Genomic DNA, 13845 nt, shown 5'->3' with positions numbered 1-13845 from the left:
CTTGACAGCTGAAATCTGGGGGTGGGAGCTAAGGGTGGGAACCAATCAGCCCACATTGTAAGAATACATACAAGTGTGTGTATATGTAAATACACACACATATCTGCATATTATATATGCAGATAACATCACTTACTACAATTCTGCCTCTTAGAAACCATCAACCCCTCAGTCATAAAATGAGAGACTAAGATCAGATGATTTCTAATGATATTTTTGACTTTACAACTTTAATTATTGATAAGGTAAGACTTAAGGTTTACAACTACATAAATTACTGAACTCAAAAATGTCTTAAGATTTTCTTTGCAAATACTAAACGTACTTTCAAATAAATTTCCTCATAAGCCATCTGGATAGCAAATAGCTTCATCTTCCTCCCACAGAGAGAGTGATAGGTTCAAACAACTGACCTTGCAGTTCGCATCCTAATGAACACCCCACCACATCACCAGGGCTCACTGCCAACATACAGCATAGAAAGTACTCCTTTCATTAAAAAAACAAACAAACTTGGAACCAAAAGGAAGAAGATGGGCCACTAATTTTTATCTGGCAGAGAAATACCTCAGTACTTAATATATAGTGACATTGACAGTAACTACTGAGTACTAGCATATACATCCCAACACCTAAGAGCTGTAATAAGCATGTTTTCTCACCAGAACTGATGCCATCATTCCCACCTTCCTCCTCTACAATAGCACTCAAAGGGTGGTGTGGGGCAGTGCAGCTTTGTCAAGGTATTTTGTACTTACCCTGTTTCAGTATGAGGTAGATCAAATCCTCAAATTAGAAACCTAATCAAGCAATTGTTCAAGATGTGGTTTCTGCTTTATTTTATATAAGATAAAGCAGAAATATACTCTATACATCATAAATTTTAAAAAACTGAACAATATTTTTTAATCACTCCAGAACTAAGACTATCTGATTAAATGACCCACTGCTAAAATCCATTTAAGTTGTTTGAAGAAGGACTAAAAAAGCAAAAAGTCAAAATGCAATCTCACTTCTTTAAGAGGACCCTCAAAAGTATTGTGACTAAAGAAAGTTCTAGAGCAACCGTTTTTTAGAGCTTCTGCTCTCGAGTCCTTGAATACTCTCTATTAATTCCTTATCTAAAAAAGTTTCAAAATAAAAAATAATTGGGCAAACTCCATCTTCCATGACCCTCACGACCAGAACTAGATGGTATTTGGCCACCATGCTCACCATGAAAGGGATCTGAACAGGATCACAACAGATCTTAGAATGGGTGAAAATATATAGAATAAACTCAAAGCAATATTAAATGCAATTAGGCTTTCTCGTCTGAGAGAGCCTGGTGAAATCCCCTAGACATAGGCTCTGGAAGTCCCTTCGAGCATAGACTTGAATCCACTCTCCTGGCTCATCTCTCACCCCAACAACAGGGCTGTGGGGTGAGCAATAACACTCTGGAGGGAAGTCCTATGAGCTCCAGGGTGTTTGCCCACAGAGAAGCTCAGACGGCAGGAAGGGATAGGAAGAAGGGCACGGGGAAAGAGTAAACACAGGGAGGAGATGGGAAGAGTGCTCTTACACTGTGGGGTTGTAATCCATGTCACAAAAGTCTATGAACTGTTGGGAAGTGAAATTATTTTACTGAAAATCACACAAAGCACACAAAAAAAGGTTTTTTTGAAGGTTTAGTGAAAAGAGCAGTACTGTTTTAGGAAACAGCTGTTATTTCAAGTCCATTTATGCATTCCATCTGTTGAAATGTGTTTAAGATGAAGTCGGAAGGAAATCTGGCTCCATACAAATATGTAGTTATGAGGGGAGGTGAACTTTTAATCTGTTTTATATAGAAATTGAGAAGCCTTGGAAGCATAGCGGTTATGCATTGAGCTGCTAACCACAAGGTCAGCAGTTCGAAACCACCAGCTGCTCTGCAGGGGAAAAGAATAGACTTGCCACTCTTGTAAAGTTAGTCTCTGAAACCCAGAGGGAGTTCTACCCTGTCCTACAGAGTTGCTATGATTCAGAATCGACTTGACAGCAGTGAATTGTTTTTAGTTTCATTTTGTTTTTCAAATAGATCCTATTAAAAAAATAATAAATAGATCCTATACCAAAACTTTAAAAATATCTGTATCTTAAGAATCAGTTGTCATTTACAATCTGAAACACCTATTAATAAATGTTTCATTAAAATTATCACTTAAAATTTAACTTAACTTTAAACCCACTGGTCTAGCTTGTACTTTGTATGGATTTTAACACTAATGAAATTCTTAATTAGGAAGATCCTACAAGGTCTACATGTGTAAGTAAAAATCACAAAAGCAATATTCATACCTTGTCTATTAGATCGCGATTGACACAGTTGGGCAACTGCTGCAGGAAAGCATCTACTATGAGCTTGAGATGAGATCCAGTGCTGGCTTCTTCATCCTCTTGTTCTAATATGAAATTGTTTTTATATAAACAAGTTTTTAAAAATGCAAGGAAAATTATAAAAATAACAACATTCACTTACATGACATGATTCTAAATATATAATATCCCAAAGAATTCACAAGAAAACAATGACTGCTAAAAAGTAAGGCAAAGTTTCAGAGTATAAGATTAATACACAGATATCACTTATGTTTTATACATCAGCAATGAACACTGTGAAATCAAGAAAACAATTCTAATTCTAAAGAATTATAATAGGACAAGTACCTAAGAGTAAATTTAACCAAGGAGGAGAGAGCCTTATACACTAAGAACCATAAAACACAGCTGAAATTAAGCAAGAATGGAAAAACACGATGTGTTTATAAATTAGAGATCCTACTGTTAAGAGGCCAACACTATACAGAGACTTACACATTCAATTCAATCCCTATAAAAATTCCTACAGTTTAAAAATTTTTTTGTGGCAAAGAAAGCCAATCTTCAAATTCATGTGGAAATGCAAAGGGCCTCAAATAGTCCAGACAATCTTGAGGAAGGACTCATACTTCCTGATTCCCAAACACATCACTAAGAGAATAAAAGCAGTATTGTTCTGGTATATAGGTATACATACAGACAAATAGAATACAATTAAGAGTAAATAAATAAATGCAGCCATGGCCAAATGATATTGAATCAGGATCCCAAGTCCATTCAACGGGGAAAGATATCTCTATACAGAGTACGAGGACAACGAAGTCTCCATACGCAAAAGAGTCAGTATAAACCTATGCCACGCATCGATACCAAAATTAACTCAAATCAAGGACCTAAATATTAGAACTAAAATCACAAATCCCTTAGAAGAAAAAGCTTCAAGTTTGTGCTTTTGATGATGGATTCTTAAACAAAAGACTAGCAATAAAAGTTCATTTGGATTGTCTCAAAATTGTATTCATCAGAGATGTTTATAAAGAAAATAAAGCTACAACTTATAGAATGGGAGAATATACTTGGGAACTATAAATCTGACAAAGAATACATACATATATGGCTCTTCGATCTATTTTTTATTGGATTGCCTTTTTATCTACTTCTAAATAGATCAAATAGCTATATAAATGGCAAGTGAATATAAGAAAATGTCCAATGTCACTTGGGAAGTTCAAATCAAAACTTAAGGAGCTATCACTTCAGAGCCAGTAGAATGACTGTCATTAAAAATAACAGTAAAAAAAAATATTGGTTAAGATATGGAGAAATTAACCATCTCAGTGCATTGCTGATGAGAAAGTAAAATGATGCAGCCACTGTAGAAAAGTTTTGGCCATTTATCAAAAAGTTAAACATGGAATTACCATATGATTCAGCAATTCCATTCCGAGACACATACAGATGACTTAAAAGCAGGGATTAAAGGAGTATTGATACAACAATGTTCACGGCAACATTATCCACAATAGCCAAAATGTGGACACAACACAAATGCCTATCAACTCAGGAATGGATAAACAAAATGTGGTATAGTCATATAATGGATTATTTTTCAATCACAAAAAGGAATTTATGATTCCTACATACTACAACATATAAAAGTCTTGAAAATATTATACTAAGTTAAAGGTGCCACAAAAAGGGGAGGAATGTATGATTCCACTTATATGAAATATCTGCAGTATGCAAAACTATAGATAGATATGTGGTTAATAGAGGCAGAAGGGGAAAGGGAGGACTTATTTCATAAAGTAATGCTTGCCTAACAGTTAATATAATTAGTGTCACTGAATTATACAATTGAAAATTTTATAATGGCAAATGCTATACCTCATGTTGCCACAATTGTTTAAAATTTAAAAACCTATTTTTTTCTCATGAAGAATTAAATGGCTTTAAAATATTAACCTAGAAAACTTGAGAATCTCTAGAGTGAAAACTCCAAATACATAAGAGCTGTAAAAACCCCCAATAAAATGATTTTTTTTAAAGATAACAATGCCACAAGGAAAAAAAAAAACCTCCAAATGCTTCATGAGGGAAGGGAGAGCGGGGAGGGAGGGGAAAAAATGAGGAGCTTATGCCAGGGTCTTAGGTGGAGAATAAATGTTTTGAGAAGGATGAGGGCAATGAATGTACAAATGTGCTTTACACAATTGATGTGTGTATGGATTGTGATAAGAGTTGTCTGAGCCCCTAATAAAATGATTTTTAAAAATCCAAATGCATCAGTGTTTTAGGTATCAACTATAAAAAGACAAACTTTTTGCAAGAGACTCTAAATGTAATCATAAAATGTATGGAGTTCTACAGTAAATCCCTTGCCCACGTTATTCAATGAACAGTATGATGCACCTTCTTGTGATTCTGCTAAGGGTTAGAAAAGTCCTTGAGTGGCACAGACAGTTAAGCATCCAATTACTGATCAAAAGGCTGAAAGTTCCAACCTACAGAGAGGTCTCAGAAGACAAGCCAGATGATCTGCTTCCAAGAGGTCACCGCCTTAACAACTTTACAGAACACAGTTCTACTCTGATAAACATGATGTCACCATGAATCAGAATGGACTCAATGGGAGGTTAATGAGCAACAACAAGGACTGCCTATGAAAGAACACATAACACTTTCCTCTTCACCACTGGAGTAACAATGACAAGGTACTACCTGAAGTACTTCTGTGATGTTTAAATATAGTAAGAGAGAAACTCTTCTCCTCTGATGGCACTGGTAGGTATTACATAAGCAAAGGACAGCCTCCAGTCATGTCCACCCTCCCTCCATGGCATGAAAAAAGACAGTCAGCAGTCGGAAGCAATGCAGTCAACAAATAAAGGTCATATTGATAGAGGTAAGAAAGGCATAAGAAGTAAGCAAACACAAACCAACAAATCTGATGAAAGCATGAGAGTCTATGAGATCAACACATGGAGTTCCTATTTATACAATTATTCTATTTCATACTTTGCTAGTATGAATTGAATGTTAATCACATACAAACAAGAGTCCAAAGTCATGCATAAATGAGGGCATATTTAGTAAATAATTAATAGTATGTTTTATCATTAAATATAAAACATTTGATTACAAAGACAGATAAAGTTATCAGACAAATGTGCTAGTTGTCTTTCTTTCCATCCCTTTCTAACGACTCAAAAATAACTTAAAATAAAATTACATTAAGTTTGTAAAAATTATGATAGAAAACAAAGGTACAAGACAATGATAGCAAGTGGCCAGAAAAGTATATGAAATGTTTATTAAAATATTGAGAATTAAGATATTTGGAATTTAGACGACCACTAAAGTTTACAGTCACATAATATTGTGGGCACAGTATCTCTATTCTAAATCAAGATCCAAAAGAACAATGACCTGGGAACAACAGAAAGCAGAAAATTAAAGAGAATGGAATTATACCCTTAAACAAGAGCTGTGTAAATAAAAATTAATTAAAAATTTTTGCAACATGGTGCCTTACCCTGTTCATCAAGAAGTTTCTTTGTGAGATCTTCAGCTTCATCACCGCCCTCCAACTCCAAGGCGTCATCGGTAATTTCTAGACTCTCCAACTCAAGTTCTAAATCAGCAGGACTCGACACTTCCTCATTACCCCTACAATCCTTAGCTGCTGTTTAGAGAGAAAGAACGTGTACTTTGTAAAAAGTCTGTTACCAAAATAGTTTAAGGATGCACTTACATCAGAACTTGCAAAACAGCACAAACCTAGCAATAAATTTAAATGTTAATCTATCCAAACTTCAAACAAAAATCCAGACTCAAACCCATCATTTCCATTCTGATTCATAGCAACCCTATAGGACAGTATAGAACTGCTCCCGTGGGTTTCTAAATCTATAACTTTTTTTATTAAATACTTTTACTGGGGGCTCTTACATCTCCTATCACAATCCACTCATTCATCTATTGTGTCAAGCACATTTGCACATATGCTGCCATCATTTTCAAAGCACCTTTCTACTAGAACCCTGGATATCAGCTCATTTCCCCCCCCTCCCCCACCCTCCCTCCCTCCTGAACCCTTGATGCTATATATTATTCTTTTCATATCTTACACCGTCCTCTGTCGCCCTTCACCTACTTTTCTGTTGTTCATCCCCCCTGGGAGGGTTATATGTTGATCCTTGTGATCGATTCCCCCTTTCTCCCCACCACCTTCCCCTAATCCTCCTGGTTTTCTCTATTCTCAGGGTTGGTCCTGAGGGGTTTATCTATCCTGGATTCCCTGTGATGCGGGCTCTTAGCTGTAGCAGTGTGCATGTTCTGGTCTAATTCCATTTGTAAATTAAATTGAGGTCATGACAGTAGGGGGAAGGAATCATTCAAGAACTAGAGGAAAGCTGTGTGATTCAACGGTGCCATATTGCACCCTGACTGGCTCATCTCTTCCTGTGACCCTTCTGTGAGGGGGTGTCCAATTGTCCACAGATGGGCCTTGGGACAGTAACTCTTTATGAGCGTATAAAGCTTTGTCTTTCTCCGGCAGAACAGTTGGTGGTTTCAAACTGCTAACCTTGCAGTTAGCAGCCAAACACATAATTCCTATACCATCAATGCTCCAGAATTAGAAAATATATTATTATTTGTATTATGTTTATTTAGAACAAGGGTCGTAATTATTTTTATTCTGTTATGAAAGAAAAAATTGGGAGGTAGATGGGTAAATGGATAGAGGCAGAGACTTGTATGAGATTATGTGTTCACGATGTAACATACAACTTTCCTCTAATACCTAAATGCTTCCTCCCTCTCCCCACTTCATTATCATGATCCCAATTCCACGTTACAAATCTGGCTAGACCAGAGGATGTACACTGGTACAGATAGGAACTGAAGACACAGGGAATCCAGGGTGGATGATCCCTTTGGGACCAGTGGTGCAAGTGGTGATACTGGGAGGGTGGAGGGAGCGTGGGTTGGAAAGGGGGAACCGATTACAAGGATCTACATGTGACCTCCTCCCTGGGGGTTGGACAACAGAAGAGTGGGTGAGGGGAGACATCAAACAGGGCAAGCTATTACAAAATAATAATTTAAAATTACCAAGGGTTCATGAGGGTGTGGGGAGCAGGGAGGGAGGGGAAAAAATAAGAAGCTGATGCCAGGAGCTTAAGTGGAGAGGAAATGGTTTGAAAATGAGGGCAATGAATGTACAAATGTGCTTTACACAATTGATGTGTGTATGGATTGTGATGAGAGTTGTATGACCCCTAACTAAAAAAGAGAGAGAGAGAACAAGATTATGTGCTCAAGCTGAAGAAAAATGAAGCTGATTAGATAAGGTAATCCTGGGTTATAGAAAATCTCAAACTCCAAGATGAGTTCATATTTTCTCCTTTATGCAACATGACCTCTGTAAAATAATGAGCAAAAGTTAACACATAAATTCAATAAAGTATGAAATTCAATTTACTGGCAGTATACAAGACAATTAGGAGCTCTGGTGGCACAGCATTAATCACTCAGCTGCTAAATTAAAAGTTGGGAGTTCAAACCCACCCGGGCAGCCCTGTGAGGTAGAAACCCATAAAGAATAACCAGAAAGCCAAATTCACTGCCATCAAGTCAACGCCAACTCACAGCAACCCTGAAAGACAGGGTAGAACTGTTTACAGGAGTAGGAAGTCTTGCCTTTCTTCCTCAAAGCAGCTTGTGGTTTTAAACTGTTGACCTTTCAGATTATAGCCCCACGTGTAATTACTACACCACCAGCAGTCCATTCCATAAAGATTACAGCCTAGAAAATCCTTGAGCGCATGGGGTCACTATGAGTTGAAATCTGTCACATGGGTTGTTATGAATTGAAAACATTTGACAAAATGACATACAAAATAAATTAGAGAAACAAAGCTAGACGTAAAAAAAAATTAGAAAAACATTCTTAAAATTTAAATGATTAAAGGAACCCCAAAAATCATACAAAAGAAAAGAAAATGGCTAATTGCTAGTATACTAAAATAGGATTTTTTTAAAAGAAATGAACCAGAGGTTCAGCAAAGTTGACAAAATGTTGATAACTGTTGAAACTAGGTGATAGGTAAATGCAAATTCACTCTTATTTTAGTGATATCAAAATGCTCATAATTAGAAAACAAAGCAAAATAAACCAACCTGAGTTCAAGAACTTGTGGTTACACGCACAGTCCTGAGAGACAATGTTCTACATCCTACTATGGTGAGTAGTATGTATGAAGTTCTGGAGGCATGGTGGGTACCAGCCACAAAATCAACAGTTGGAAACCACCAGCCATTCTACAGGTGAAACGTGAGGCTTTCTCTTCCCACAAAGAAGCAGGGCCTCGGAAACTCAAAGAGGACAAGTCTATCCTCTTCTACAGGGTTGCTGCTGTGAGTCGGAATCTACTTGATGGCAATGAGTTTGGTTTTTGAAATAGTAGGTAACAACTAGGTCTTAAAAGCTTGCTATCAGCTTCTAAAATCAACTATTGGTCTCTCCCTATCCAAAACAAAGAAAATAAAAACATCGAGGGAAACAAATTAGTCCAACGAACTAATCAGCCTATATTAACCTGAGATAAGCAGTCCTGGTGGCATAATGCTTACAAGTTAGAATGCTACCTATAAGGTCGGCAGTTCAAAACCATGAGCCACTCACTCCTCAGGAAAAAGACAAAGATTGTTCAACCCTCAGAAACTCATAGAAACAGTTCTACCCTGCCACATAGGTTTGCTATGAGTCAGAATCCACTTGGTATCAGTGAGTTTGGTTTGGTTTTGGTTTAGCCTGAGATCTTAAGAACTAGATGGTACCTTCCTACCACCACCAACCTCTCTAATCAAGATCATAATAGAAGGTTGTGGTCAGAATGGAAGAAAATTATAAAACAGAATTCAAAATTATAAAAAAAAAAAAAAAGATCAGGCTTACTAGCCTGAAAGACAGGTAAAAGATTCTTCAACTGGAAATGAAACCAACCCCAGGGATCACCTTTTAGCTAAATACTAGAAAGACCTATAAAGTAAACTGTAATGCCCACAAAGAACATACTCCTCAGAATAATCAACCACGTCAGGCCAAAAGGGCAACATATGCCCAAAACACAGTTCAAAAGGTAGGAAGGGGCAGGAAGGAGGACAAATGACAATGGGAAATGCAGTGAGACAATGGGGGAAAAGAGCTGTTACATTGAAAGGACTTCAACTAACATCAGAAAAGCTACGTACAAATTGTTGAATGGAGAGTTAAAGTTATTCTGCAAGTTTTCACCTCTACCACGATAAAATGTTCAATTAAAAACCAAACCAAACACTGAGACCATGCTTATCAAATGTCTGAAACTAAAGAGTGGTCATTAAAGTGCAAAAGCAGAGCAACTGGGACTCTTGCATCAGTAGGAGACACACAAATTGGTATAACCATCATTTTAGAGGATCATATAGGGTTCTCTGCTAAAAATCAGGAAGGGCCCCACAGATAAATACTGTTAAGTTTCTATTACAAGTGCAATACAAAGTCATTAAAGGATGTTGAGGACAGTAAACAATTCTTATGAGCATGTCGAAAGGAGCAAGAACAAATAAAAGACCAGGTAAGAAATAGTAACACGCCTGGCTAAGAGATCATGATCATTTAAACTACAACAGTAGCTGTAAGACAAAGGGAAGCTCAAAAAAGAACCCTAGTGGTGTACAAAGGGTTAGGCTGCAAAACAGTCAGTGGTTCAAGCCTACCACCAGCCCCTCAGGAGAAAGATGAAGCTACTGCTACTGTACAGACTTACAGGCTTGGACACCCTACAGAGCAGATCTACTCTGTCCTGTAGGGTCACTGTACATCAAAACCAACTAGACAGAGTAAGGATGGCAGTGTAGCATCTCAAAGATACACACATACATTCAAATAAAAGCAGAATCAGTGGACTTCATTCGTGATTACTCCCTCCCTCATCCTCCATCTGACCCTGAGAAATGCTGGCATTTAAAGGGGAAAATGAAAGTGAATTCAAGATAAAAAGAAAAATCAAGAGAGATCAGTAACACAGAAGTCAGAGAAGAAAATGCTTCGAGAGCTGTTGACCAGTGATGAGAGATCACAGAAGACGAGGACTGGAAACTGCCCACCAGATCGCAACATGACGGTGACTGGTGATCTTTCAGGGTAAAGATGGGTTGAAGTCAATTTGAGTGAGGTGAAGAATGAGTTAAGAAAGTAAAAAACACACATCCAGACAACTCTTTCAAGATTATTTTTAAAAAGACCGCAGCTGCAAAGAGATTAAAAAAAAAAAAGTCCAGGATATTTCAAGAGTTTTAACAATTTGTTTGATCTGTTTCCTTTCTTCTTTTTCTTCCCCTCCCTCCTTTCCACTTTCTTTCTAGATCAAAACACAGTTTAGGGAAGAGCCCAAAAAGGAAGCAGACGGATTGACACTGAAGATGTGAGAAATAGAATGCTGGATTACATATAGTCGACAAAGGGATTGAATTCAGACTACTGAAGGCAGACTGGCATTTAAGCAGAAGTGCTAAAAGCCCGCATACCCAGGAAAGAATACAGGACAAGAATGAAGGCAGGCAAATGTATTAGGTAAGAAGGGAGACAAAGTTAAAAGACTTCTGTCTTGTCTTCTCTGTGAAGCACAGTGTTAGACATAATCTTTGGCTAAGTAGAGGTAGAATGAAAACTGCACAACAATGGAAACGTGTTATAAAGTGTGAGAGAAGGAGCTGGTGACAGAAATGTCGACACTTCCCCATGCTGTGCTGAGGACACAGTCAAGGTTAGTGATGGTGAATTTATACGGCTAACAACCTAACGGGCTGGTGACCTCCAAGCACAAATCAGCACTTGGAGAGTAGACAAAAATAAGGCTGTTGGAAGGGCTGAACTTGCCAAGGAAACAAGAATGAAGGACAGAGAGAAAAAGAAGGTGGAACACTGACTACTATCTAGAGGAGTGGACACAAGGAACCAAACAAGGGGATAGGCACCCCGAGTCAGAAAAACAGGTGAGTGAGTGCCCTTAAAAAACAAGTGATACTGAGGCAAGCGGAGGACAGGGAGAAGGTGGGGAGGAAAAGCACACACATGGAGAATTTAACAGAATATTCATTTCTTGGATTGGATTATATAAATATATGAAGTGTGCCTCTTTAAAAAAAATCCCTCCAGAGTCCGTATCTCTCAAACCTAAACAGTGGACTGAGTGACTTAAAAAAAAAAAGGAAGAAAAGTAGTAAAACTGAAATGGACTTGGAGTCTTTAGTGACAAGTTCACTTCAAAAAGATCAAAAAGACGAGGGCCATATGGATAAAAACCTAACACAAAACCCACTGTGGTCAACGCTCACGCACCGCAACCCTACAGCAAAGAGAAGGACCCTAGTGTCCAACGCTGCGAATCTCTGACGGAAGCACACTGCCCCATCCTTCACCCAGGAAGCAACTAATACGGACATACAGAAATATTCAATTTAGTGATATCAGAGGTGGTGCCATTCTGAAAAAATGTAATGCCACCAAGAATAAATGGCAAAAAATAAATGTTCTAAGGAGCAAATCAGTAATTCGGAGAACCCATTGTGCAATGTTTTATCCACAAAGCACTTCCGTCTACAAGCTAAAAGGGCAGTTTTACTGTTTTAATTATTTACCAAATCCTACGTGCTCATTCTTGGCTACATTTATTATCCACATCACTTTCTTTCATTATTAATTACAATTACCATAGCTCGCATCACTTATTAACTAGTTCATACTTCAACTCAAATTCATCTTACTTATGGGTGACAAAAGAACCTTCGTAAAGCAGAGCTGCGGATGGACTATCCTGACAGAGAAACGTCAATTAATTGACATCCAAAGACTCTGAACAAGATAGTTCAACTCGATTCCCCACTTGGGATAGTTAGATTTTATGTCAGCTTAATGGTACCTGGGTAAAGACAGTGGTGAAGTCCAACCTATCTAACAAGTCACAGCCAGATGACACCTCTTTGGGGCTGTGACCTTCTTATTAGAGATACTGTGGAGAACTTCTCACTCTCTTACCCCTCTCCTTCCTGTGTGTCTAGGTCCCATATCTCACACCTGGGGCCTAACGGCCCTAAGAGCTGTCCGCACCCTGCCATGTTCCAGACCTTGGATCCATGCAACTCTATATACCCAATGGTCTGTGATCTCCCAGCTTCCTGCTTCACCTGCCTGCTTTATCTGCTAGCAGCTGAGAGGCTGGAGGGCTTCTACCCAGTATCTGACCCAAGGACTTGACTTGGACTGGGCTAGGCTGTTCCCTTGGACATAAATGAGTGTCACTGATTGTTTTCTCTAGAAAACTCAGCCTAACACACCACTACTCTCCTACTTGAATGCATCTTCTTTTTTTTTTTTTTTTTTGATGGCCCGTACGGGGAACGAATTGAATGCATCTTCTAAACAAGGCAAAAATTAATTTTTCAATCCTCACCTCTTCTGTAAGCAAACTTGGATAATTTCTGGTTTCTATGCCTTTATTCCTATCATCTCTCCATTTCCTCTAGCTTTAGCTGGTCCTCCAATGACATCAAAAGCCTTCATGTCCTAATTACTACAGTAAATTTGTACATTTCTTATAGCCTCATTCTTACTCTACTTCAATTTACAATTGTCTAGTTACTCAACACACAATTGTTCTTAAGTCCACAGACATCACACTCGTTTGTATTTCTCACACCATTGCAATACACAACCTCAATGTGAAACCCTGAATATACGTTGTGAAAAAGAAACACCAGAGCCCTTCCAAGAAGTCAATTTTGCACGTGAAAAACTGATCATGGCAGAAATCAAGAAAAATTGTCAAATTGTAAAACTGAAAGAAATACTAAAGTGACTAATATTTTAAAAATTGTGCTTACGTTTTGCAAAAATACGATACTTTTTTTCATTGACGTAATTGGATATTCTAAGAAGCTCCAATAAAATGATTTTTAAAATAGATTAATTTTTGAAACTGGACAGCGGCATGTATATATAAAATAAGTGTTTTTTCTTACTCCCTAACTACCTAATGAAGAAATTAAGCTACTTAAAAATCTGAAATTTTACTACAGGCTAATACTATCTTTGAGACTAATTAAGTTTTAGCATTTAAGTATCAAAAGGGACAAATGGCTTATGCCATAAGATGACCTATCATTTTTGTATAAACAGCATAATTTTAAGATCCAGTGTATTTGACTTTATACTCTGAAAAGTTATAAAAAAATGAGCGACTATTTCATATTTCTAATTAGTACCCCCCCCCCCATAGCACAAAGCTAATTTTCCTGGTTTATTATTTTCCCTATTGCTTTAAAGACCTCAAACCCAGACACCTGTAACACGGACCACTATCGGGATACAGGCTGGTGAAGCAGCGGCTGGAGACTCCCACTCACGCTGTTTAGGGGCACGTGGCAGTGAAGCTTTGGACAGGGCTGCTCCAG

The 13845-nt window shown here is 37.8% G+C and overlaps 1 protein-coding gene across 3 annotated transcripts in view; it reads right to left on the bottom strand.

Annotated features, from left to right (window-relative positions):
• The window catches only part of UPF2 (UPF2 regulator of nonsense mediated mRNA decay), a 110021-nt gene that overhangs the window by 69012 nt on the left and 27164 nt on the right, over positions 1-13845 (bottom strand). For 2 of the 3 annotated variants that reach the window (XM_075552384.1, XM_075552386.1), the window contains exons 6-7: positions 5879-6028; positions 2323-2426 (exon numbers count right to left, since the gene is read on the bottom strand). In XM_075552384.1, coding sequence (XP_075408499.1) covers positions 2323-2426; positions 5879-6028 — 254 coding nt within the window. The remainder of the gene's footprint in view (positions 1-2322; positions 2427-5878; positions 6029-13845) is intronic. The other variant, XM_075552385.1, reaches the window with a different exon arrangement.

Source organism: Tenrec ecaudatus, chromosome 6 (assembly GCF_050624435.1).
Source record: "Tenrec ecaudatus isolate mTenEca1 chromosome 6, mTenEca1.hap1, whole genome shotgun sequence".
NCBI classification, from domain to species: domain Eukaryota; kingdom Metazoa; phylum Chordata; class Mammalia; order Afrosoricida; family Tenrecidae; genus Tenrec; species Tenrec ecaudatus.
The sequence above is the reverse complement of the archived record's forward strand: the minus strand, read 5'-3'. Positions and strand labels throughout refer to the sequence as shown.